The 27,328-nt window shown below is 42.1% G+C and overlaps 1 protein-coding gene across 2 annotated transcripts; it reads left to right on the top strand.

The window, feature by feature from the left end:
- The first annotated feature begins 727 nt into the window (after positions 1 to 727).
- On the top strand, positions 728 to 27,328 carry LOC140539128 (uncharacterized). Of its 2 annotated transcripts, none has more exons than XM_072661752.1 (8): positions 728 to 988; positions 1,837 to 2,171; positions 10,069 to 10,216; positions 10,406 to 10,523; positions 14,587 to 14,625; positions 14,719 to 14,760; positions 17,926 to 18,130; positions 24,616 to 27,328. In XM_072661752.1, the coding sequence occupies exons 2-8, from the start codon at positions 1,997 to 1,999 to the stop codon at positions 24,843 to 24,845; spliced, it is 957 nt and encodes a 318-aa protein (XP_072517853.1). In that variant the 5' UTR covers positions 728 to 988; positions 1,837 to 1,996; the 3' UTR covers positions 24,846 to 27,328. The 2 variants fall into 2 exon arrangements, with proteins under 2 accessions (XP_072517853.1, XP_072517854.1); XM_072661753.1 differs by lacking the exon at positions 728 to 988 and adding an exon at positions 1,349 to 1,517.

The raw sequence follows: 27,328 nt of genomic DNA, 5'->3' as shown, positions 1-27,328 counted from the left end.
ATATTCAATAAAATACTCAAGCTTCTGAATTAGAAAAGAAATAGATCACTAAGGGGAAACACGTCGACTTGTTTTAAATCCAGGAAAATATACGTGTATATATATGAATTAGTGTAAGCATATAATAGTTAGAAATAGTAAAGTAATTCCAAAGAGGGCAAAATTAGTCAGAAAACGATCAAATCGTATAAATCGAGCCGATTATTTACCTGTAATTACTGCAGTGAAACTAGTCTGCTGTGTTGCGAGAAGTGGAAGATTTGAGCTTGGCTCTTGGGCGACCCCTGGTGTTTAATTTCAGTAACTGCTGAGCAGAGTAGTCCAGCAATTCTGCTCCTTTTTTAAATAGTCTCGTTGTTTGAACTGTGTACTAAATCATTTATCAGTGTTTGAAAATGTAAAAAGAGGTTTAAACCAGGGGCAAAGGTTAGAGCTGTTGTCCAGAGGTTATTATAACATTCTCAGTGCTCATTGGTGGTCCTACCACTTCCACTGTTTTGTTTCGGAAATTCCCACTAAAAAAAGGTCTGCTCGCCGGTGAGTGTGTGTGTGTGTTGCCTTCTCGTTTCGTAGTTATGTTCTTGTGTGTGTGTGTGTGTGTGTGTGTGTGTGTGTGTGTGTGTCTGTCTTCCTGCTTTGCCCCTCCTCCCCACTTACTCTCTCACTCCTCCAGCTCAGTTCAACAGGATGCTGCTACTTCGTTCATTGCTCCAACAGCTGGACTCTGCTTCCTGAGCTCTCCCCCAGCTAGCAGAGCTGTTGGAACAGAGGAAATGTGTGTGTTTATGTGTTTTCGAGAGAGCAGCAGAGTGAGTTGGTGAGTCAGAGAGAGAGAGATAGAGATAGAGAGAGAGAGAGCGAGAGAGAGAGATAGAGTGAGTATGGAATGTTGTGATGTCACCAACCAAGTCATACACAAAGGCAAGAAGGACAGCAGCTCTCATTCTCCCAGGCAGTAAAGCCTGCTGTAGACCGTCCGCACCCAACTGTGAGTACGACTGTAATCTTTCTTCAACCACTCGTTTTTTCCCCCTCCCTTCCCCTGCTTCTTTCTCTCTATCTCCTTTCCCATCACTCCTATTGCCTCTGCTCAGATTAACTGCAGCCCAGCAGTGTGTGCCAGCAGACTGACTGACAGCCCTCACACTGCCATCTCTCCCTCCCTCCCTGCCTTCCTCTCTCTCTGCTGTCGTGGCCAGAGTAAATGTTTTTGTTCTGAGGGGACTGCAGTTGTCTGTTGTAAATGCACGTCCCTGACTTTTGTCACATTGCTGTCGTTGAGTTCCAGGCACAGCAAGACCAGGCTAAAATAGAACAGAAGTGCCTCGTGGGAGTTTGTAAAGGGGAAGAGAAGGGGGGGAAGTCCATTCCTGAGGAATCTCCTCCCATTAAAGTGAACAGAGCTGAGAAAAAAAGCATGTTTGACTAGTGATGGCACTCAGAAACCTCACAGTGACTTAAAGACGGAAGAGTAAATCCTGAGGCCGCTCAACGAGGACAGAGAGAAAGAGTGTCAGGTAGGAGAAAACAAGTAAGAAAGGAACTAAAACAATTAAGGAAAGAAAAAATGAAACGTTAAGAAAGGAAAAAGTGATTAAAGGAAGGGAGGAAAGAGACAAATGAGAAAGTATGTCAGATTTGTGCAAAAGAGGAAAGAAAGGAAGCAAATAAGAGAAGAGGGAGAAAAGAAGTAACGCTGTTGAGCAAAAGAGAATAGAAGAAGGTTTGACCCAAAAATACAAACTGACTTAGCAAGCGAGCAAAACTGGCTCCAAAAAATAGAGGCAGAGAGGGCGGATTGTTTCCAGATGTGGTAACCTGTCATTTTCCCAACAGCCTGTCCAGCTGCTGGCCGCTGTTCAGTGATGAAAGTGTGTATGTGGTGAACAGCGGAGGCTGGGGATCAGGGTTGTGACATTGGCCTGGACTACACATCATCCTCATTTTCACTTTACTTGGGACTCTGAAGGAGTAACTCACAAACACACAAGCAGCCATGTTGCAGCAGATCCTAAAGGACATGTACATTGACCCAGATGTGCTGGACGCTCTAAACGAAGAGCAGAAGAAGACACTGTTCCTGAAGATGCGGCAGGAGCAAGTCCGCCGCTGGACGGAGCGTGAGGAGAAGCTGGAGAGGGAGGAGTCCCACAAACCCAAACCAAAGACAGGTACTGCTCTTTCACCTCTCATCTCCAGCACTCCAGTACAGACACCCAAACTATTCAGCTCACCAGGATTTCACCAGGATTTCTCTGAAACAAAAACGACTCAGTTCTGGCACGGTTCTGTGAATTTCATGCCCAAACACTCTTGTGGGTGACCCGTTGATGAGTCGATGGGTTGAATCATGTGTGTTTGAACAGGGAAATCACCAAACTGTGCTGGACTGTGTTGAGTTGAGTGGAGATTTCCAGAGGCCCATACAGTTCCTCATTCTCATGGCTATTCAAAGTGAAGCTGTCAAAAAGGGGTGGGCAATGTGGTAAGAATGTTGCATCATGATATTTCATTATATATTATTACATGACATATCATGACATTTTCATGATAGACGGTATTTATCACGATACACTTGATTGCAGACAAAATTCAATAGTAGCGATAGAGTCCTTAAAACTATACCATTGTAATGAAACGTGACATTGATCAGTGCTCTTTAACCACCGACAGTATCCTCAATATGCTTAGATAGGAGATATTGTGGTGATAGGAGATACAGGATATTGTGGATCAGTTGTAGTCTAGAACCAGGACTGTCAAACAAGTACCACTTCAGTGGATGATTGAGAATTAAGTTTCTAGACCTCCACTTTTTGCAAAAGGTCTGGTTTATTCCGTCACTGCTTTTTGAATGAGGCAAAATACAGGGCCAGTCAGAACAGAGGTCATTCGTAAAGGTACAGTACCACAACCTGTTGTAGTTTAAGGGCTGAAAAATGTTGGTCTTGTAAACATGAATTTAGTACATAAACCGAGAAATGGTATTATTATAATGTATATGTATTATAATATTATTATACATATATTTTGTTGTCATGCACTTAAAAATGGACACGTGGAATATTCCCTTCCCCCACGACAGTAGATCCAAGCTAACAACCATTTATGACTGCATATACATTTGTTGTTGGGGTGCCGTGCCTCTGTTTGTTGAAAGACTCTACAGTGCTCCCTGCCTATTTTCTCCAATTCATTCATTTATGGACTGAACTGAAAACATTAGGATGTTTGTGTTTGTTTGATTGGTGTTTTTTGCCCTTTACAAGAGTCGTTCTCATGAAAGGATAGGGCACCAATGGCACAATTTCTTTTGTGTAGTTCTACACACAGCCTCTATAGCTAATCAAAAATAAAACACAATATTTTTCTGCAAGTCAAAATGCACAGCTATTATGTCTTACACAGCATAGAAAAATCAATCAAAAGAACCCCCAGCTTGCAAACATTTTTTTATAGCAGCTAAATGTGTTCCAGTTCTTGTAAGTGGGTTTTCCCACTCTTCTTTGCAGAAGGTTTGGGGAATGACCATTCCAAAAGCATCTCCTCAGGTTGTCCATGATTGCATTGAGGCATCTTTTGTATCATCAGCCAGTTGTTGAAGACACCTTCTTTTCAGCCTCAGCCTTTTAGCAGATGGTTTGATATTTGCATACAGGATTTGTATATTGTGGAATCCCTTATGCCCTTCACACATGCAACATTTCCAGTGTTACCCCCTCCCCCTGCTTCACAGTTGGCAAGGTGTTCTTTTCATGAACTTTAAACATGGAGTTTTGTGAGGAAGTTGCAAGTAAGGTTTCTTTTTTACGACCCTTCCATGAAGATTGTTTGTGTAAGCAATGTTGCACATTAAAATGGTGCAGCACCCTTATGACTCAGTAAAATTTTTATGCAGGTTCTTGGCAGCCATAGAGGGGTTTTTATTTGCCTTACCAGAATCCAAGCAGCTCTCTCTGATTTTTCCCTGAGTTTTCTTGGTCTTGCAGAACTCATCTTGATCTTTACAGTTCCCCTAAACTGCCATTTCCTATAGCCTCCCCCTGCCTCATAGACCTTGATTACTTTCATTTTCAGATCTTTAGGCAGTTGCTTAGAGAAGCCTGTTTTTGATAAGTGTTAGTACAAGGATTGTAGAGTCAGCGAATTTATAAAACTTGTAAAACTTATAAAACTTGAATGTGACATATCTCAGGCCTGATTTGACAACCCTGGTATAAAACCATGTCAAAAATACACTCAGCCACTGATTTTGATTCTTTATTTCCTTATATTATAAAAGACAGAGTTACTGTGCATTGTAGTTTGCTGAAAGAACAGTGTTGTATGTTTGATTAGCTGTGCTTGCTACTTGTTTTTGATCAAAAAGACAAAATATATAATTTGACCAAGGGTGTCCAGACTGTTTCATAAGACTGTAGATAATCTAACTATGATGTAAATTGATAGTAGTAGCTGTATAATAATTGTTCTAAATACAAATATGCCTAGTGTTCATGGGGTTAACTAGCTCATCACTCCCTCAGTGCGATTTCAGAACTAAAAAAAACACAGACTTGCTAAGGTCTCAAAGATCAGCGGTTTGCTGCATCACATCTACTTGCAAAGTGAAAGTTTTAGTGAAAGCATTCGTTGTGCATCTGTGCCAAACACACCCTCATCCTCTTGTCAAAACAGTCAGATTGAAACTCCACACATATGAAGCAAGGACCGTGCAGGCCTGCTCTTGCTTTTTCTGAAAACTGGCAGGGCTAAATATGGGCTTAATGTAATGAGTCAGTCAGCTGACTGTGCGGTGTACCTGTGGGAGGCACATCCTGTGTCATGAAGATGCGTGTTGATTAAAACTGCACAGCGATAAAGCCACAGACAGACAGCGTAGATAAATGCTGTTTCAACTGAGGAATGTGTTTATAATGTGAGAGTGCGCTGAGAAATGAGAGTTGGAGAGCTGGATGAGAATGCTGCTAATAGTTAGATCTGAGTGTTCACAATTATGGTGTGAAGCTGTGCTCTAGCATGTACATCACGTCATACCATTTACTTCACCAGGCAGTTTTTCTGCTATAGTTCAAAAGTTGTATCACATTGGCCTACTAGCTCAAACGTCATTCCAGCACCACCAGCCAACAACATTACTGCACGGACATAAACGTGTGCAGTTGTACAGTATGTTTACTTGGTGTAAGGGTGTGTTCTGAAACACTGTGCAGAAACTGACCTTTTTCTAAAGACCCAGAGCAGGCTTTGCCCCACATATGAGACCTCCATGTGGGGGACAGCTGCCCAAAACAGGGAGGGCCAAGCATGCTGATGAGATACAAGTGGAATGTGTCTGAGAGCGAGTGAAAGAGAAACTGACCACAGAGAATCCAGGGCTTTAAGTTAGTACATTGTAAACGGGGTACACTGGGTGATTAGGCTAAAAGCGCATATGTACACATCTTAAACTGGTTTGACATTCAGAGGACTCGGAATCTGGCCCGTCAGCATTTTAATGGAAGTTGTGAGAGGCTTTGTGGAAAAAACTCGCAATAACGGGGTCAGGCGACTCATAGACCGCAGACTGTCTCAGCAGCAGCACAGCTAAACTCCAGAAAAGATTCCATCAGGAGTGCACCGATAGCTATAGGTCAGTCATAGCTTGGCCGTACGTTACTTTGATTTTGACATGTGCTTCTGTCCTGGAAGAAGCCTTTTCTTGGCTGGGCCTGTAACAAAGCAGTTATTATCCAGTGCTTTTTAGGGCTTGCCAGAGAACAGAGAGGCCTCTATCTTTCTGAGACATCCGCAGCTGTTCCTCAGCTGGCCAGCAGTTTCCCTGCACCAAACTAAAACAATATCGTCAGACAAGAAAGACATATTCTGGACTGTTAACATGCAGTATATTCTGCATAGCATCCTATATAATAACAAATAAAACTGCCTTTTCTCTTTTAAAGGTGATTTTAGTTTTGCAACCTACTGGTCTGAGGCAATAATTGCGCTAGTTTTAGCAAGACAGGAAGTATTTCCCAGGCTATGTTCCATTCCCTCAAACAATCAACTGCCAGCAAAGCAGGAAATGTAAAGGAAGTGCATGCGCTCATAACAAACTAAGCAGAAAGTGGGAGGTCATAGATTTGAATGCCAACAACGGTTAATCTTGAAATGGTTTGACTGGATGTGAGAGGCAAGCAACATATGTGTATGTGGGCATCTAATACAATCTAATAGAAATCAGATTGACTTTTAAAATTTTAAGATTGACTTTTAAAAACTTCTGTCCTGAGATAGGTACGGACATCAAACTCTAGTGTTAAGATCATTCATCGCTAGTGTTCAAAATGATACTATCATAATGTCACTATTAACGTTTTAGGGGAATTCACATCTGATGAGCTGTTCACAACTGAGAATGAAACTTTTAGTTGGAAGTAAAAAATCCCTGCAACTGACTGGAAGGGCCGATGCTAACACTGCCAAGTGTAGACCATAGTGTAATAGTGTGACAACCTGAATTCAATAAAATGTACAGTATTGTTTATCCTATCTTAGCATAAAAAAATGCCATAGCGTTGCCTGACTACTATACTGCAGTTACCTCTGATAATAAATTTAATTTTGTGTTGATAATTGGTGTATTTTGATATATTGTATAATGTTACTGTACTGTACTGTGTTTCTATGAATTCACAACTTGAGAACTCAAGCTAACTATGTCATACAAGCTAACTATGATCTATTAGGCACTAACAGGTCAAGCATCAGTGGTTAACAGTCACTTTTTTTTTTACATTGTGTCAAACATGGGTGTAGTTGGTCCCTGTGAGCACTATTTTGGCTGTATGAAAGTTCTCTGAGGCGTGTTTACACCTGGTGTTAACATGCATCATGAGTGAATGGATCACAAGTGGTCAACAGCAAGTACAAGTGTAAACAGGGTCATTTACATCTTAGAAATGTAATGTGGTAATACGAAGCACGAAACTAAGCAAATAGCAGCCTGATTTTCATCCCCAGTGAAAGTAGCAAAGTTTTATCACTTGGAGTTTGAGTATCCAATTCCAAACAAACTGAAAATAATGCGTAGGAGACCTGGGCATTTCAGTATTTTTCAACATAACATAATTACGAACATGCAGCAGCTGGGCATTCCCTGCATCGTTAATCATATCCTTTCTAACTAGCCTTTTGATCTGAACACCTGCTGCAGTGATGCTAATGTCTGCTAGTTGCATTACTGGAGAAGCCTGTTAGCCTGTACGTCTCTGCATTTAAGAGAGGTGTAGGCACTCTGCTTTATGTTGCATTTAACTCACGCTTGTCTTATCTAGCATTGTTTTAGTGTGGTAAATGAGCATGGGAGGCTATATAAAGACACTACGGCCAGTGGCGAAACCAGGGGTTCATTTCAGGGGGGATAGAGGAAATATGCTAAATGCAATCACAGCATGATGTGAACAATTAAGTTGGTAAGAGCAGCATGCTCATGCATTTTGGCAGATTAGTGGTAAAGGTGGCAGGGGTAGTCGATTAATTAGATAAATTCACTTTAATTATTTAAACCACAAATAAATTCATTTCCAAATTGCTAAATATTATTACATTGATATACTAATAATATGAGGAAAATGGCAACTATATAACCAGGGGTGGCATCCACTAAGTATTCCAAAATAGGACTGCAAATTCAGCATCAGATTTGCTACTCTTATATCTGACCATCATTGGCCCAGAAACACCACTCCTGCATTGATATGCTTTGCAAATGTTACTCCTGATCTATCACTCTTTTTATCGTTCTGCGTTAGAGATCCTCTTGTAGCTAGCTGACATTTTGCTGATTAAAAATGTTGCTGCTTAAAAAATTTAAGTGAATTTATCTAATAGGAATCGTAATCACTTCGTCTCACTGCATAGTACCACACTAAATATTAAGTAAAACATAATAATGAAAACAATGTCATTTGAGGCACATTCATTACTATAATATGTAAGCATTGAAGCATGTGGCTTGGGAAACAGCAAACAACTTTGTTGACATTTTCTGAACGTCATTATAGTGCAAATACTGTGCTGTACAATGCTATTTTACATGCATCAGCTATGCTGTCTGTGTATTAAACTAACCACCTATGAATAACCATTTGAAACGTTCATAAAATATTTTGAGGTGGTTCAAACTACAAATCCACCCCCCTCCAAACTCACAACACAACTTAAAGGACTCTCCAGTCATTTGGACATTGCCTAAAACAATTTAAGTGTTCTGAGAGAAGCATGTTCTCGTTACTGATGTTTTTTGAGAGTTTGCACAATATGCATATGCATATAATCTTGTGTAATTGAATGTACCCTGTGTTCATGCAAGAAACAAAGACTTGCCTATGTCACACTCTCAAACACATAATCTGACATATATTTCTGGGTTATTAGTTCACCTGTGCTAATTGGAGGTATGTAGCCAACTGGCAGTATGTAGGCAATTATTAGAACATTGTTGTAGCTTTAGAAGCTGTTGAAGTTGTTAACAGAGAGTTAAAAGTTGAAGGAAGAATTTTTATTTTGCACTTAATATCTTGTTAAAAGTTTTGCTGAGCTCAGGAAACATTTGAAAAGTCACCCCCCCGCACCGATCTCATTAACTAACCTATTAACAACAGTGTGGGTGGCCAAGTAAGGGAATTTCCAAAAATCAGCTTATCGTGACTGCTTCGCTGTTTGATTGCTAGCCTATTTGTTTTGACAGGGCTGTCGTTTCTTGATCATCTAGGGCATGTCAGCCTGCCTGCTGAGCTGGAATGTTGTCTCCTTGCCACAAGGCGTGCAAGAAGAACCAGTTCATTATGGCAATCTTAACTTGTTTGCTGCCAAACCTCTTCCTTTATGTACTCGTCACATTTCCCAAAACTGAATGTGCATTTGTGTCAGACCAAGGATTGCAAGGTGTATTTTTACTCCCTATGTTTTGTCCACTGTGTATCAGTAAATTGTTTTCTCAGTTTCCGTATGTTTCGAGCTAAAAGTGTGTCATTTTCACCAGTAAACACTTTAACTAGTCATTCCACTCTTTCTGAGTGCTGTCACACCTATTTTGTTTGGTGCAGACCTTGCAGACTTTTTCCAGGCTGTAGTTTGGTACGTTTTGACAGGAGCACATGAGGGCTGTACATGGTCTTCAGCCTGGCTGGCTGACCGACCTGACTGGTTAAATTCACTGTATTTCTCAATGTTTTGAACTAACAGTATGTCATTATCAAAGCTAAACACTTTAACTGTCCATTACTCTCTCTCTGGATGCTTTCACACCTGCCTTGTTTGGTGCCGCCTTATCAAACCCCTTTCTAGGCTGAAGTTCGGCCCATTATGACAGGTGGGAACACTCTAGAGTAGTGCATGAGGGATGTGTTTTTACAATGGTCTGCATTTACATTTGTGCGTGTGAGGCCTAATTTGATTGGTGGGCGACCTCATTTGTTCAATTGAAACTAATCGGCAATTAAACAGATGTTACTCTGACTGTGAACCATGTACATGTTAAGCATTTTTATTTGAAACAATGGGTTGATATTATAGCAGTATTATACTTTATGGGACGGCTAGATATAGGCTTTTTATATAGTGTTAATGGGAAATTCTGGGGGTAGCTGATGTCAGTTTTCGTGCTACCATTTATGTGTGTTTTATGTGTTTTCCCTTTCCTGTGGTTGCACATTTTGATATGCATTCTGTGCTGTATTGCCTTATAAACTGACAATCACCATTATTTAGGTCGTCTTGCTACGTTGTTTATGTATTAAGCCCGGTTCAGTAAGTCATTGTTCAATTTTATTTGTCAACTCCAGTGGAGCTTTCTACTCAAGCTTTTAGACAAAAAAATAGAGGGCTTTCTTTACCAAGCAGGATGCTTTCAGTGTTGTTGTATTATAATCTGATACTGTAATACTCTAATTTGCTGCTGAAGTCTGCTGAAACTAACAGCATCTCTCTCTCTCTCTCTCTCTCTCTCTCTCTCTCTCTCTCTCTCTCTCTCTCTTTCTCTCTCTCTCTCTCTCTCTCTCTCTCTCTCACTCTCTCACTCTCTAGCTCACAGTAAGAGTGTGAGTTGGCTGCTGGGCCGTGATGGAGATGTGCAGGTCATGGTCATCGGAGAGATGGACGAATTCAAGACGTCTAAAATCCTCTACTCAGGGTTTGGCGAGAGAAAAGCTGCTAGTCTTCTTAAGAATTCATGGTGTGGACACGTTCCTCAACTCTGATCAATTTTAATGTCAAGTCACACAGTGCAGCAAATGTTCAGCTAGTTCTGATGTTAAGAGCAATCATTTGGAAACTGTTGTTACATTTGGAAATTGTGCTGTTGTGAAAACTGTTGCAATTGCATTATATCTGTTGTCTCCTCATATATACATATGTTCTGCAGCAACCAGGCATCCAGTTTGAAGAGCAATCTTGTTAACAGAGCGTCCACAGAGCCCGTGCGATCTGGGAGAGAGAACCTTCCACCCAAAACGCTGTCTGTAGTTCAGCTTAATTTAAAGGTAGGTGAAAGAGAGCCACTGTGTATGTACATCTGGTTTCAGAGAGGCATTGCGTCACTGTTTTAAAGAAAATCTACCCTAATATATATATTATCTTTATGTTATGTAATCTTGTGCGCTTATTCAGTGATAACAAATACTGACATTTGTTGTTTGACATGAAAAAGTCAAACAACAAACAACATTTAATGTAAGACAACAAATATGATATAAATAGGAATTTTATAAATTCCTAATATAAATATAAATAAAAATAGGAATTTCATAAATTGAAGGAGCAGGAGTTACATGAACCAACATGAACTTAACTCAGTTCACCAAAATGTTTGATCAAAGCATCAATAAAACTAGACACACCAAGGCTTGATTATAGCCAGTTACTTTCACAGACATTTTTTCAGTAGTGTGAAATAGGCTAAAAGGTCCCAACCCGCAGCACGCTATGGTGCAAACTGTGGTTGAGATTAATGTTATGAAAGGGTTGCAAAGACACTTCAAAGACTCTATGACTGCCATTGTCTCCAAAGGAAGCAAACTTTGCACAGTGGAGTGTCCAGAAGTGTCCAGCCTACCAGAAGTCATCCAAGAGCATATCAATGACTCATCTAGGAAGTCACAAAAAAATCCACATAAGCATTTCGGGAACTTCAGGCCTAATCTCTCAGTGAGCTCTTCTTGATTCTACCATTCGTAAGAGATAGTGTTCATGTAGTCAAGAGGAACAACAAAGGATATCTTACATTTCTCAGTGAACACCATGATGAACACTATATCCCTTTACCTCTGGGAAGAATGGACTGTGGTCTGAACATGGTGGAGGGTGTGTGATGGTGTGAAATTGTGTGGAATGGGAAAAGACAGCGATGTCGCAATAATGGAGGAAATGGAGGAAATCAGGATGGAACAAATACATGTGTCCAAATGTTTGTGGACAGCCCTTTTAATAAATACATTCAGCTGGTTTAGGTTGCACCCATTGCTGACACAGATACACACACACAGCTTGTCTTGTCCCTGTGCAGAAGTATCGACAATCGCCAATAGAATAGGACTAAACATGAACCTATATATATATATATATATATATATATATATATCCAAAACTATTAGCTATTGAAAACCTACAAAGTTATACCATACAGTCATTCTGCAATTAAGTTGATTTTATATTCATTACTGATTCCAAACATTTGATAACACAATAAAAGCAAGCATATTGAAATGAATATACATAATAATAATTTCTCTATAAAACGTTAACCTTGTGAAAACCAACACTTTTGTTGTGTTGAAAACCATTTCAGGGTCTGGAGTTTTACTGATTCTAAAGCCTCCTTTCACATAAGGCATATAAACGGAAAGCTAGATTAACAGGCTCAGTGCAGGAATCCCAAGGCTGTGCACCTATAATGACCTGTCTTTGTTTGTCAGGTGTGATGATAAATGTGATGGTAATTGGTGCAAGTAAGCTTTATTAATAATCTTAAAGCAGTGCCGTTTTTTTTCCCCCAAGATATGGATCAACCCGTTTCCTGTCCTGCACTTCCGCACAATATGTCTATTTCTTCTACTATAAAGCACGGGGCAGATGAATTGATTTAGAGGTTATACCACTGTGGGTGCTTCATGTATTGTTTATGATGTGCTGATGATTAAATTCCAAGACCAATGTTTAATATCCTAGATTTTCTTCTGGGTTTAAAAGTTATGTTTGTTCTGTGATGAAACCCCCACTGGACTCTTCTACTCGCTCAGCTGCATTTATTAATTGATTAATTAATTAATTCATTCATTCATTCATTCATTCAGGGCCCAAGTTGTTTGCAAGATTGTGTAAAGTATCTTGTTTGTCAGAGTGGGTTTTATAAAACAGTCAAATCAGTCGCATCATTTTAATATAACCAGTTATATTGTTAGGAAACAGCTGGGGAAACAGTTGAAGACTAAAAAAAATGCCCTGTCAATTCATATTAGTGACTGTTGACAACAGGGAAATGAAGCCATGTTCTCTAGAAATGAAGCCAAAACTGTCTGCCATGTTGTCAAATTTGCAACCAGAGTCTGCGCAGTAGAAACCAGAGGTGGAGCCAGACTCACCTACTTATTTGGTAGACCCATCCCCTTGTCCCAGAACAAGCATATCTTAGACCACCTTTAATGAGCTTACAGCACAGAAGCAAATTTTTCCAGCCTTTTCAGACTTTCCAGCCTGGATACCCAGTTTGTCCAGGAGGTCTTATGTTTCAACAGTAAAAGTGTAGTTCATCTAAGTTTCACTACAACTCAGCTACTGCATGTAATGAACAGAGAGAGTACATTTCAGGTCCTACAGATAGTCTTAATCACTTAATTCTTTGTAAATAGAATTAAATAGTAAAATAGTTATTATAGTGATAAAGAAATCTGTTTTTGTCTTCAAGATTTACAGAATATCCCATAAAGTTTATATCAAAACACATTTGTACAGAAGATCAATAAAAAGAAAAGCTAAATGAAAGCGACCCTAGTACTAAGCCCTGCAGAACTCCATTAGCAGTCTTTAATAACTGAAGGCCTGTTTGTTGTACAATTGGTCCCAGCAGGATCATAACTCTGGAAGTAGTTAGAAGAAATTTGATTAAAACCAGTTGAGGAGAGTGTGTGCTGCAGCATTGAGGGACTCACTGTGTCTAATGCTTTTCAAAATGAAGGAAAAGCAACACAAGGCAGCTTATTTTCAAGCAAACTAGCACTAGCATCTAGTGCTTCTGCCATAATGGTTTATTTGCCATCTCTAAATCCTGTTTATGGGTGCACCAAACCCAATTTGTGTGTGCACGTGTGTTGGGGTATACAGGCGTACATGATTTAGTTTTTTACTTTGGTGCTACTGTTAGTCATTTTGTGTGTCTTTGTGCCACCATGCCTGTGTGTGTGTGCGCGTGTGTGCGCGTGTGTTTGCGTGTGTGCGCGTGTGTGTGTGTGTGTGTGAGTGGTTTTGGATGCATTTAGGCGCTATGGTATTGGTGAGTGAATGTGTGTGTGTGCGTGTGTGTGCGTGTGTAGGTGACCTTCCTGTTGCTGTCATTAATCTGGGATAGAGCCGAGGGGCTGCGAGACGGACTTTCTCCACGGGGAGAGCCATCGCTCAACGGCCAAATAAATCACAACCTCTATCTCTCTCTCTCTATACTCTTTCCTCTCACCTTTCCTCCTCTCTCTCTCTCTCTCTTGCGCTCTCTTCCATTATTCCTTTTCATTCTCTAGAAAACCTCCCACTTCCTCCCACCTGTACCTTTCCTTTCTCCCTAGCTCACCTTTTCTCTCATACCACTGTTCTTTGGAGCTCACTCCTTCTATTTCTCTTTCTCCATGCATCAGTGTCAGCGTGTGTTGGTGTGGGGGCATGTGTGCGTGTGTAAGCGCGTGCTTGCTTGTGTGTGACCGGGCTTGGCACAGGCCAGGACAAATGCTTTGTGCTAATAGTCTTAATCCCTAGGCGTTTCAGCCTAAAGAAGTCTGATGAGAGAGGTTATGGCACCGCTGTATTTCGCTCTGTGGAGGTGGCCACAAGTATGAGTATGTGTGAGAATGAATGCGTGAAAAAAAATATAAAAGAAGTGAGAGACAGAGAGAGGGAGAGTGGGTAAAATGTGTTATCCAGGACGTGTGCTTGATTTGTGTGTGAGGGGGAGTTCTCGTCCCCTTCTCTTTCACGCTATACTAATGTGAGGGGGAAGATTCTCACTAGGGTTGCCATGGCAACGCCGTGCACCGAGAGCGCTCACCAGGGTGGACGTAGGCTGGCCAGCTCGGTCACACTGTGATCCTTCGCAGTCCTAACGCAAACATCTGCACAAATATGTGTCTCAGCCAGGCCTCCAGTTAGTTACTGCTTACTGAAGAACCGCAGGAGACCCAACAATACCACTGACCACAGATGTGTATACTCTGATATGCTACGCAGTTAGCGCTGTTGGTTTTGCATCTCCATGTATAAGAGGTAACTGGCTAACAGGTATCATGTAAATAAGAAGGAACTGAGTGGATACTCTGTGTGATGAGAGCTCTTGTGTATTTGCAGGAGAACAGTGAAGAAGTAAGGACACTGCCCCCTCCACAGGTAGGTTTTGGTATTGCAACTGCTGTTTTTTCCCCCTCTCCAATAAAGTTCAGTCTGTTTGTTTTCACTGAAGTGTGTCTGCTCTATCCCTAGGTATCAGCATGCGAACAGAAGCCGGCCTCGCCTGTAGAAAGTGTGAGTATTTTTCCTGAAGCTGTTATTGTACATTACCGAACTCAAGCTATATACAGGAAATGTTTAGGATATTCCCAGTTCATACAGCCCACAAATTCACACAGAATTTCTGAGGAGTGTTGCAGCATGGACTGCTTTTTGAAACAGGTAGCCAGTCAGAACAGAGCTCTTTAATATATATACACAATATGTCGAAATGTTTGAGGACACCCCGTATAATGAATGCATGCAGCTACATTAAGTTGCACCCATTGCTGACACAGATGTGCAAAAGCGCATTGACACCATGTCTAATAATTTAGCTGTGCAGCAATGGAACTGTGTTTTCTAGAATGATGACTTGTGCACCATCCAATACTTTTGGCATGAGTTAGAGAGTTGGGGACTAACCTCACTAATACTCAAATCACTGAATGCAATCAAATTCTCACAGCAATATACTAAAATCTAGTAGAAAGGCATCCCTGGACAGTATAGAGACAGTTTCTCCAAAAATATACTATTTTTAATGCCCTTAATTTTAAAAGAAATAATAAATGAGCGGATGTCCCAATATTTTTGTCCCTACAGTGTAAGTCTTAAAGGTACAGTATGAAAAACAGTTTTTATGGGATAAAACTGATACATAAACAAATATTTTCAGAAAAATAATAAAACAGGAAAAATGTAAGATATGGGCCTTCTAACAGATTCCAGTTATTTCAAGTCCATTCTGGTGCTGTTCCTTTATTGGAAATCAAATATTTAATTCCAAATTATTTTTTTAATATTTCTATTGGCCCTTTCATCATGGAGGTTTGACATAATGTAAAGAACAGCTGCCAGATTTACATTACTTTACAAGGTACAAGGTTCTTGCACTCGTTCCCTGCGCATCCAATATCAAAAGAATAGTTTGGTCATTTTGACAACAATGAATGGAGGTTAATAGCCACAAGTTCACAAGAATAATGCTGTTTGGTAACTATTCCTTTTCATTCACTATTAGCAACATGTGATGTTAATCTGATAATTACAGACCAAGTGACCATTATTAGAATGATAGTTGGCCAAATAAACACCAAATGTAGTCGACTGGTCAAGACATGTTTGGAATATGCTTCTTTAGTTTTGCTCTGGAGGCTAACACAGCTAGCAGGTGATGAAAGCATATACCCACAATTACCACAGTGCAAACTGCATGCCCAAATCATCACACACTTGCCTAAAATACTCTAGCTTGTGTGGCTTCTGACACTGTGTGGTGTTCTGTTGACTATGAAAATGGGCAAAAGTATAAACAAAATTCAGATTCCAAGGTGGCAGCTACTAACGATTCTAAATATGCGAAGCACTTATATTTTCAGCGGAACCATTGATATAATACTTTAGATTCTGGCCTCTCTCTGTGTGTCTGTCTCTCTCTCTTTCTCTCTCTCTCCCCCTCCCTCTCCATCTCCAGCAGCACTGAAGCGTAGGGGTCAGATTCTAAGACTGTCCATTCCCCTGTGTGTGAGTGTGTAGGAATAGCCTCTGCAGAATGTGTGTGGTGTCTGCTGGCTCCTCTCTCTGATGGCTGAGGGGGGCTGTTGAGGTCAGAGCAGCAGCTGTCCTCTGGCACTCCTCCTCAGATCTCTCCGCTCTCCCTCCCTAACACGCCACACACACCTGTCTCTGTCCTTACTCCTGCACCCACAGTTTCAACAGCTGAGCTCTGCGTTGCCACCGAAGCTTTGTATTTTGAGCATGTACATGTATATACGTAAGTGTGTAAATGATATAAAGCGTCGCCAGAGTATTTTAGATTGTTCTGTGATGTATAAATAGTAAGTGTGCAACTTTCATTGGCATGAAAAATGCCCAGATGTTTACAACCCTGTTATTTTGCCTCTGAATGAAACACAGATTGCCTTTTATGGAGAGCTCATAAGTCTTACCAGGTAATTTTGCTATCCTCATGGTGTCCCCTCAGTGCAATGTGTGGTTAGCCAACTGACAAGATTGTAGCTGGGTTAGCTTTTAGCCTTGCCCTTACTCGCTTTCCCAGGTTTGACTTTCTCGAGTCTTACTGGTAAAAATAGCACATTTTGTACCTAGTAAACTCAGTGTGCCTGTGTTTGGGTTTCAACTCCAATACATTTGGTCCATTTAGTTTTGCTGCAATGCTGGTTATTTGTGGAAGGTTCCATTAGATAATGAAAGTGTGTGAATACTACATAGTGAAAGCTGAGAGAGTGGGGCAGTAATAGAGAGATGGCTGCAGTGTAAGGCTAATCTGGGAGACGGCGTGAGGAGAGAGGGAACGCATGCAGTGCTAAAGGAGTGCGAGAGCGCCATGCAGGGCCAGAGCCGGCTCCCCGGGTTCCCCTGGAGCAGATGGTTGATAAAGTTGATCAGGGAATTAATGCGTCAGAGACGGAGGACGTGTCAGTCGCAGATGGATGGGATTGGGAGATCGTCTCCGGAGGGCAGGGGCAGCTTCTCTCTCTGTCTAACACACACACAAGCGCACACACACGCTCCCCTCCATCGTAACACGGCTCTGGCCCCATGATGCTATTTAAACTGATTATGCCTTGGAATCAAGGGATTCTTTTAAAAATAAAAGTGCCAAAATGTGTTCTGTGTGCTGGGGTTGGGTGCTGCCATTGAGGAAGCACTATTGGTTCCCTGAAGACCTTTCAGTGGATGGTCAAGTGCAGGCAACATGTCCCATGCTTGTTGCACTGGAAGTGCGCAAGAATTTTGGCCGTTTTTCCTCTTTAAAAAAAGTATTAAAATAGTTTCAATCCGTATTCGAGCAAAAGTTCTGTCTGTTCTGTCGGGCAGAAAGAGAGAAAGATGAGAGAGAGTGCAGGAGGGGAGAACGAGGGAAGGTGCATGAGAGATTTTGTCTGATTGTTGATTGAGAAAGCAGTGGATTAAGGATGGAAGATGGACACCTAAGACCCCCTGGCTCTCACTGATAACATGAGAAACTCTGTCCAAAGCCTTAAGCCCTAACCCCACATTTCCCCCCTAAAGGCTAACGTTTCCCAAATAAATGCCTTCCATTTTTAAAGCCCTGTCCTTTACTAAGGAATTTCTCTTCTGGAAACTTTTCTCTTTTCTTTCATTCTTGTTTTCTTAATTTTTTTCCACTGCAGCCAGATTCACTAAAGCCACTTTACATTTACTCTTCATCAGGTCAAAAAGGCAGAAGAGGACGCAGAAGTGGACGACTCAGCCTCCCTGTCCTCCATCTGTTACAGGCCACACTTGAGGGCTATCCCCAAGGCAGCCAGCGTTCTGCACACTCACAGCCCCCCGGACATGGAGGAGAAGAGCAACCCACTGTCAATCACAAGCAGGCTCCACCCCCATGAGCCTCCAGAGCCTCACATTAACAGAGGTGAGGAGATGATGCTGCAAATTAAGACTTTGTGTATGTGTGTGTGTGTGTGTGTGTGTGTATATATATATATATATATATATATATATATATATATATATATATAATGTCCAAAACTGACCAGAGCCCAACACCATGTAGTCTAAAGTTGACACAAACCAGCCCATTTCACTTAAAGTGAAAAGTACAACCTTATATTCTTAGAACCAGCCAAATTAGGGACAGCAATAGCCATCAATAGATCATGGATAGATTAAAAAAAACAAAAAGACATAGTATATAACATAATAATTAGCTGTCCTAAATGACACTTGAAAAAATTGATCAGTATAACTGATTTTTAAAAGTTTTTTTTTTTTTTTTTGTACACAGGATAAATTACATTTGGGGTATATACTACATGCGTATTTTATTTTCATTGAACAGCAGCGACATACACTACATGTATATATTCTAATGGAAAAAGCCACCCAGCATTGAGCTGTGGAGTAGTGGAACTGTGTTCTCTGGAATGATGGTGCTCCTTTTGGGATGAGTTGAGGAGTCAGGAATGTGGTGGGTTGGTGATTATACAACATTCAGACCTTAACTAAGGCTCTTGTTGCTGAATGCAAATCAAATCCTCAGAGCAATGCTCCAAAATCTAGTAGAAAACCCTCCCTGGACATTACAGACTGTTACTCCCACAAAAGCAGGATAAACTATATATTTTTTAAACACATGAAGGTCTTTTTGGCTGCATTAAACTTTACTCTGCTGAACTGAACTGAAAAAATAATCGAGGCATAGAAAAAATAAAGCAAGAAGTAATTTGAGAAATCCAGGGGAAAAATATCTGGATATTTGGGAATCGATATCCACATCTGACCAAATTAGATGTGAATAGTTAGGTCCCATCAGCTTGGTGCAAATATTCCGAGCTATAATTTATAGATGGGTAGAAACCTTCACCTCATGGATTCCTGCCTGCTGTCAATCATAAACAGTCTCCACCCAATTGAGCCTGGTTCTAATTTAAGGCGAGGAGCTAATATTTGGATGTTGTGTTTGTGTGTATACTGCGCTTTGTGTATGCTTTTTGTTAGCATATAGTTCAGTCTGGGGAAGATGATATACTCTACCGTCTTTGATCCGCTCACTTTTTTATCAGCTTGGCTGGATCTGTGCTGCTCTTTCTGCTGCCTATTTCAGCAAGGCTGACTATGACTATTCATCTCATTCAGCAAAAGCCTCTTATCCTTACTCTCTCTGTTTGACTGGCAGAGCTCGTCTCTTATTTTGAGACGAGCTACATCAGTGTGCTGATGTGTGCTGAACAATCCCAGACTGGAATCTTTATGACCTGGCAGACTTTACCCAAACCACACTTGTTAAAAAAAAAAAGGAGGAGAAAGAGACCACCCTTTTTTCTGTCTCTGAAAGCTCATTCTTTTTACAGGGGATCTCACTTTACCTTTACAGACACCCTCTGTATGAAGCATTTGGGATTTTAGGAGGTTTTTTATTTCTCTGTTTGATATTTTAGATATTATGAATATTATGTTTTATTTTAGCATCATATTTGGACATATCTGCCTTCCTTGTCTGAACCTCTCTGTCTGCACTCAGCTGTTGACTTTCACTGCAGGAAACACTGTGGCTTCACGGCTGCTGAAGCTGAACTAGCACCATCCAGTGTGTGTTTTTAGGCATTACAGCCAGCATTGATTTTTATCGTTTGTGTTTATACCCCCTGCTGGACACATTGGTACACTGCAACTATTAAAGCCATGCACCTACAGCTTTACCTGCCTCAGGTAAAGTAGCTTTAGCCACATAGTGCCTGACATGTCAGGAAGCTGTTTGCTTTACATTACTTTTAAAACTTTTGCTACTGAAGCATAACTTAATTGTGTGTGTGTGTGTGTGTGTACATCTTATAATGTGTGTATGAATTACGTTCCTCCGATCACTTTTTTGTAATATAACACTCAGCAGCTGCCTCTCTGCTTTAGCCCCGTCACACACTGCTCTTTGTATTTCAAAGGATAAGGGGGATTTGCTTGTAGGTGTGTGTGTATGTGTGTGTTAATGAGGGTGTGTGAGGAATAGAGGACTGTGTGCATGTGTGTGAGCATTTTAATTGTGTATGTGTGGTCGACAGCCTGAGAGTTTGGCAAAGTGTGTGTGTGTGCGCGTGCAAGCGTTTGTTCCTGTGGGTGCACGAATGCGTGCGAGTGTAACAGCCTCCCGCAGCTGCTGGCTCCGTGTATGCGTGCATGCATGCGTATGTGTAAGTGTGTGTGAGTGTGAGAGAGAGAGTGTGTGTATGTGTGTGTGTGTGTCGCGTCTCCTCTCTTCACCTTCAGAGGGAAGGACACACATTCCTGTGCTGCTTCCCGACTCTGGCCCTGGGCGACGCTCGGCCGGAGCTGATAAGTGACAGAGCCTCCAGCCTCTACTAAACCCTCCCTCCCTCTCTCTCTCTCCCTCTCACTCTCTCAAACACTCTCTCTCCCTCTCACTAACTCTCTCTTTAACACTCTCTCTCTCTCTCTCTCTCTCTCTCTCTCTCTCTCTCTCTCTCTCTCTCCCTCCCTCCCTCTGGCAGTCGTGACCCCCCCGCGGCCGGGCTCAGCACAGACGCGCCGCTCCGCTCCGGAATTCTGCCCTCTGCCCCACTTCTGCCCCCCCACTTCCCTCAGAGGTGGGGGCATTTAAAGAGATAGCGGCCCTGTTTTTGGTGTTGAGGACGTCAGCGCAGCTCTCCTTTCATCTGCCTGACTCTGCGCTTGTGTGTGTGCATGTGAGACTGTGTGTGTGTTTGTGTGTGTGTGTGTGTGTGTGTGTGTGTGTGTTTGGAGGTAAGGTAGAAATGGCCCACTTATAGCATGTATACACAGTGATTATTGACAGGCGGATGGACAGAGTTAGAGAGCGAGAGACGCAGAGACAGTGTGGGAGAGAGAGATGATAGAGTGAGAGAGAGTAACTGAGACAGTTCAGGAGAGATGATGAGTAAATGAGTAAAAGATGAGTAAAAGAGTGAGAGAAAGAGAGAGAGAGAGATCTAAAAGCAATGCAAGAGAGAGGAAGGGGAGGGAAAGTTAGTGTAAGAGAGGGAGTAACTGTGAGCATTAGTGGCAGAGAGACAGTGCAGGAGAGAGAGAGATGATAGAGTAAGGGAGAGATAGTGAAAGAGAGTGAGAGAGAGTTGATGTTTGGTGATCAGGTGTTTCCAGGCTTTGTCACAACTGATTGCGAGGTCGTGGCGGTGCTGGGCGGGTGTGCATGTATGCGCGTGTGTGTGTGTCAGGCTCAAGTTCCACAGCGTCTCTCAGATCAGGTTGTGTGTGTGTGAGCGCTGTGATGGGAGGAAGCGGGCGGTTCTGGTAGGATGGAAAACGCCACGCTGGGGCAAGTGGCAGCATGGATAGAGAAGAGGTGTGAGGCTTTATGCTGGTGTCAGCTAACGGGGGGAGTGGTGTGCAGGACGCTAACGCGTCCAAACACACACGCACACACACACACTCACACACATATGGGATGTGTTTGTAGGGCGCAGCACAGGCTATTAGTGGGGCGTGGAGAACGTGGTGGATCAAACAGCTTTGGACTACGAGTGTGACCGTGTGTGTGTACGTGTGTGTGTGCGTGCATGCCTGTTTGTGGGTGCGTGTGAGTGCGCGTGCATGTGTGCCCGCCTAGGTCGCTGGAGCCTGTCCAGGGTTTCCGTGGCGACCACACAACACAGCAAGACAATCAGAGGCTGCAGGCCCACGCAGTGCGGAGAAAGGACATTAGCACAGGAACCACAGGTCAGGGACTGGGGGGTGGGGGGAGGTTAGAGACTGAGAGGGAGAGAGGGAGGAAGAGGAGGAGGAGGAGGAAGAGGGGAAAACACACATGGTGGAGAGTTGTGGAAGGGCAGTTTAGGCCCATCCTCTTAATGGCTTAGGCCCATCCTCTTAATGGCTGGGCGGGCCATGTGTGAGTGTGTATGTGTGTGTTTGTTTTGAGAGTCCTGACATATTTTCTTATGTTGTATATGTTCACACACACACACACACACACACATATATATGTGTGTGTGTGTGTGTGTGTGTGTGTGTGTGTGTGTGTGCGCTCACGCACATGTGGCTGATGGACCCTGCAGCTCGTGGTTCTGCTGCTGGCCGCTCTGGCTCGTGACTCACAGCAGGGAATATTGGGACACTCCGTTCATCGGAAACAGCACGTCGTGTGTGTGTGTGTGTGTGTGTGTGTGTGTGTGTGTGTGTGTGTGAGAGAAAGAGAGAGAGAGAGAGAGCGAGAGAGAGGCTGTGTTTGGGAGAGGCCGAGTTTGTGTGGAAAAAAATAAGCGTGTCAGAGTTTGTGCGTGAAAGCGAGAAGGGGTAAGTGTGTGAGAGAGACGGAGAGAGAAAGAGAGAGAAAGAGAGAGGGAGAGAGAGAGAGAGAGAGAGAGAGAGAGAGAGAGAGAGAGCTCACACATCTGTGTCCCCCGGGGACGGGGCTAAAAATACGCGGTTCCTCAAGCCTTCTGGTGTCTGAGCAGCGTCTGTCTGCTCTCCACCGCCATCCCTGCGGCCCTCCTTTCCTCATCTTCCATCCCTCCGTCCCTCAATTACACACACACAGACACACTCGCACGCACGTACACACACACACGCACACCAACTATACCCAGCTGCGTCCCTGCTCCACTTCCTTCGCCGACGACCTCCGGTCTGGCAGTCTACAGCCCAGGAAGAAAGAGCCAGGGACAGAAAGAGGGGAAAAAAAGAAAGGAAAAGAGAGAGAGAGTGAGAGAGAGAGACTGTGTGTGCTGAGGTGGGGGGTAGAGAAACAGTGTGAGGAAACGGTGAAAGGGAGAGGGCTGAAGAAGGGCAAGGGAGGAAGAGAGAGAATAGAGAGGAGAATAGAATAGATTCATGGCCTGCGTTACTGAGCCGTAATGAGAAGTGTCATAATGCTATCAGTAAAAATGTCCCACTTTTGCTAAAAGGCCTGGCCAATATCCTGCTCATCACTTCGTATTACTGTTGCTTCGCCCAGTCCCTATTTTTTCCTTTCGTTTTCACTCTCTCTCTCCCTCTTTCTTGCTCTTTTTTTACTTTCAACTTAGAGGAGTTTCTCAGCATGACTTGTTAAGTTACAGCTTTACGAAATCTGTGTGTGTGTGTGTATATACGGGTATCCACAAACTTTTGTCATTTAAGTTAAATATAATGTTTACGTGTGTGTGTGTGCATATACACACACACACTCTCTCTAGATCAGATAAACACAAACCTATTGACACCATGCCTAATGCCAGGCATGGGATAGAGGGGTGTAAAGCCCACCCAGCACTGAGCTGTGATGGTGAGTGCTCTTGGGATGAGGTGGGGACTTGGTGTGGTGATGATCCAATGTTCTGACCTCACTAACGCTCATCACTGAGTGCAATCAAATTCTTACAGCAATGCAGCAGCAGAATCTAAAGGGTAGAGACAGTTCCTCCAACAAAAGCAGGATAAACTCATTTTAATACCCTTGATTTCAGAAGAAACTGTGAATGACCAGGTGTCCCGATACTTTTGTCCGTATAGTTTATATGCACACTGTCCCTTTACATTTGTGGAAAGCTTTCCACAAGAGTTTGCAACATTGCTGTGATGATTTCACTGCATTTAGCCATTGCAGCATTAGGCACCTCAGCACTTGGCGACCCCGCTCTGTTACTTTACGTGGTCTGTAAATTGCTGTGGTTCCTAAGCTCTTCCACTTTTGAACAATAATACCACTCACAATTGATCAGAAATTTCACCAACTGACTTGTTGCAATGGTGGCATCCTATTCCAGTACCATGCTGGAACTCTTTGAGTCCTTTAGAACCACCCATTCTTTCACAGATGTATGTAAAGGCAGACTGCATGGCTAGGAGCTTAATTTTATACACCTGTGGCAATGAGACTGAATGAAAGACCTAAATCCAATGATTAAGGGGTGTGTCTCAATATTTATGTCTATAGTCTATAGTGCAGGGGTGGGCAATGTGGACCAGAGTTCAGCACAGCACAATTTATCTGATCTAACAGACCCATTAAACCTTGCAATTAACAGGTGAGATTAATCAGGTGTGCTTAAGTAGTAAAGCACAAAACTGTACAGGATTCTGGCCACCCAGGACCAGAGTTGCCTACCCCTGAAATGGTGTATAAAAGACATAATACAGAAAAATACACCAATAATGCATTACCACATTTTTTCTCTCTGGGAAATTAGTCCCATCTTGCCAAGAACAAAGTCTAAAGATTTATGACAAATGTGTGACTGCCAAAACCCAGCAATTCCCATCAGTTTCTGTTGTACACAGGGAAGGGCATTCAATTATAGTCCATGATAACCGATCGTATGCTACAGACATGGCGGGTAGGGATTAGCTAGCGAAATACTGATTAACTTGTCTTGAATATTCTTACATCTTCATCAAGAAGGCATTTTCTGTCACTCTTTCTTGTAGCAAAAGATTTCCGTGTAATGGCAGCCTCCAGGCGAGCTCTGTCCACGGAGACGGAGTCTGTGGGAGGGGATAGCCGTTTGGGTCGTGGTCGTGTAGCCGAGCTGATGAAAGCCTTCAGTGTGACCAGCAGTGACTCCTCCCCATCAGAAGCTCCGCTTAGGGCCAACAAACCACCAGTTCCAACCAAGCCCACTCACCTGCGGCTGCGACCCACCCCCTCTCTCAGGTAATCGCGCTGCAGTAGACACCTATCTGGATCAGCTCACTCCCAGCTAGACCACAGTGGACCCCCCTGGTCCAGAGGTGCTTCTGTGAAGAGAGGTGTAGTCTCCCACCTCTCTCAGGAACTTCTCACTGCTGTAAAGAAACAAACCATGCAGAAAGATGAGGGGATTTAGCAGTTTTTTTATTATTATTATTATTGTTTTATTTTGTATGGTTGTGCTGGCAGTTTTCTTAGCTGGCCAAAAAAAAACTTTTTTTTTTGTTACAGAATTTTGTCATTTAAAGTTTTGACCTTTTACATTTTCTTACAAGCTTTTATTGTACGTTTACTTTTCTGAAAACATGGGAACTGCTTTTACTTTGTTGGAGCACAAACCTGTGACAATTTTATAGTTTAGTTTGTTTTTAACCATTAGAAATTTTGAAAATCTGAAAAAAATGCAAGCAAAGCAAAAATGACAATACATATGTGGACAGAATTTCCCTTTAGGACGACTTTGTTTACAATGCTTTCCTATTTTATGTCTACGTTAATTTTTACACAATACATAAGGGTTATTGATTCCAATGTTTACAAACAACAGTGTAAACAGAGAAATTACACATTTCTTCAGGTTACTGGCTATTGACTTCGAATACGAAAGAACCTCTGACCCCCTTTTTTAGTTTTGTCAGCAGGATACACCATGTGTTACGTCATATGAACAATTTAGAACTCTTTCTTTCTGGCATGCTTTTTGGGTGTTTTTGGTTGCATAAACCAAAAAAATGGTTCTGTGCGAAGTCATATATCTATATAGTCACCTAAACTCTTCAGAAATATTTGCTCAGAATTGGTCTCAACTCTGTCAAACCACTTCAAGGTCCTTATTAAGGTCATGCAGACTTGTGTTGATTTGTGGTTTAGGGCATGGTATGACCATGTCGCTGAAAATCAACCATTTTAGACATCTGTGTCAAATTCCGACTTCCCTGCCAAATTGGACTCCCCTTTGTACATGTCACACAAAGATAGAAACATTTTTAAAAGCTTATAAATGAAACCATCACTGTTAGGTTTCTTGTTTGTGCACTGTGTACACTGTCTCTACACTGTACGTCATAATGTCCCCTATATCACCTTAATCAAGACCTGGATATGATTTGAGCTGATTGAGAGAAGTGTGTAAGCATGTATTTACTAAAAACCTTTAGGGGACCATTGAGCTGTGGAGCAGTGGAACTGTGTTCTCTCCATCTAATACTTTTGGGATGTATTGGAGAGTTGGGGATGAGGCAGGCTGGTGATCAGGCTGGTGATCGCGCTGGTCGCTGAATGCAATCAAATCCTCACAGCATTGCTGCAGAATCTAGTAGAAAACCTGCACTGGACAGTGGAGACAGTTACTCCAACCAAAGCAGGTTATTTTACCCTTGATCCATTGATTTTTGGAAGAGACCTTGAATCAGCAGGTGTCTCAATACTTCTATCCATATGTCCGTATGTCCAGCTGTAGTTAATGATTGAAATGTGTTTACCCCCCAAAACAGTTCCTTTATGAATGACAGTAACGCTTTGCTGTTCCTCAGTTACAGTGTCTGCCCAGGTGCTCTTTCACCACCATGGCAGTTCTTGATGCATTAGCCTCCGCCATTTACTTGATATGTGTGTATTGTGCTTCAAACACATCGTGAAGGCTGGATCCTTCCATAGTAAGCACTGTCTCTGTATTGCTGGATACTGTGTACATCATAGCTGAAGAAACCTTTCCTCACCATGCTGGGCCAATCAAGCACTTTTAGAATATTATACTGCAGAATTTGTCTAACTTGGTTCATTGGATTGTGCTCTTCAGTGTGGACCATGCCAGTGTTAAATAGGGCTGTATATAAGGCTCAATGGTTCTTCTTCATGAGCACAAGGTTGCAGATCCCAGCCTTTCTGTGCCTAAGACTCAAAATCCAGGCTCATCTTCTATGCCCTCACATTGCTACCTTATAGCATTATAGCATCGAGACAATATGATATGACAAATTCTCAGTTTTGGGCCAAAGTTTGGAGAATCCTATAGTGCTGGGAACCATTTATAGATGACTCTAACTGATCATCTTATGAAAGGGTTCATCCTGAAGCCTTTTTAGGAGTCCATTTTCAAATGTTTTATTTGTTTTTGTTCTACTTTTTATTGCAGTCCTGCAGTCTACTCAAACCTGGTGAGCTAAGACTGGCATCCACTCACTGTTGCAGTCTGATTATTGGCCAGTCATTTCGGCCTTTTTTTTTTTTTTTTTTTTTTTTTTGTTTGTTTCAGATTGAAGTGTAATATTTGACTGCACTATTTCTTCCTCTGTTATGTTGCACAATTGAAAGAGATGTATATGATATCTCTGTGTCTAGATTGATGACTTGAGTGATTTAATGGTAGTATGAGGATGAGTGTGGGATATTATCTGTGTGAGGAATGATCACACTTTAACAATAAAATGATCCAAGTCCTCCATTACTCCA

This window comes from Salminus brasiliensis, chromosome 18 (assembly GCF_030463535.1).
Source record: "Salminus brasiliensis chromosome 18, fSalBra1.hap2, whole genome shotgun sequence".
NCBI lineage: Eukaryota > Metazoa > Chordata > Actinopteri > Characiformes > Bryconidae > Salminus > Salminus brasiliensis.
The sequence above is the reverse complement of the archived record's forward strand: the minus strand, read 5'-3'. Positions and strand labels throughout refer to the sequence as shown.

Coding starts and splice junctions, on each gene's coding strand:
- LOC140539128 (XM_072661752.1), top strand. CDS start 1,997: ATGTTGCAGCAGATCCTAAAGGACATGTACATTGACCCAGATGTGCTG. Junction 10,217..10,405: donor AGTCTTCTTAAGAATTCATG/GTGTGGACACGT, acceptor TATGTTCTGCAG/CAACCAGGCATCCAGTTTGA. Junction 14,626..14,718: donor GGACACTGCCCCCTCCACAG/GTAGGTTTTGGT, acceptor CTCTATCCCTAG/GTATCAGCATGCGAACAGAA.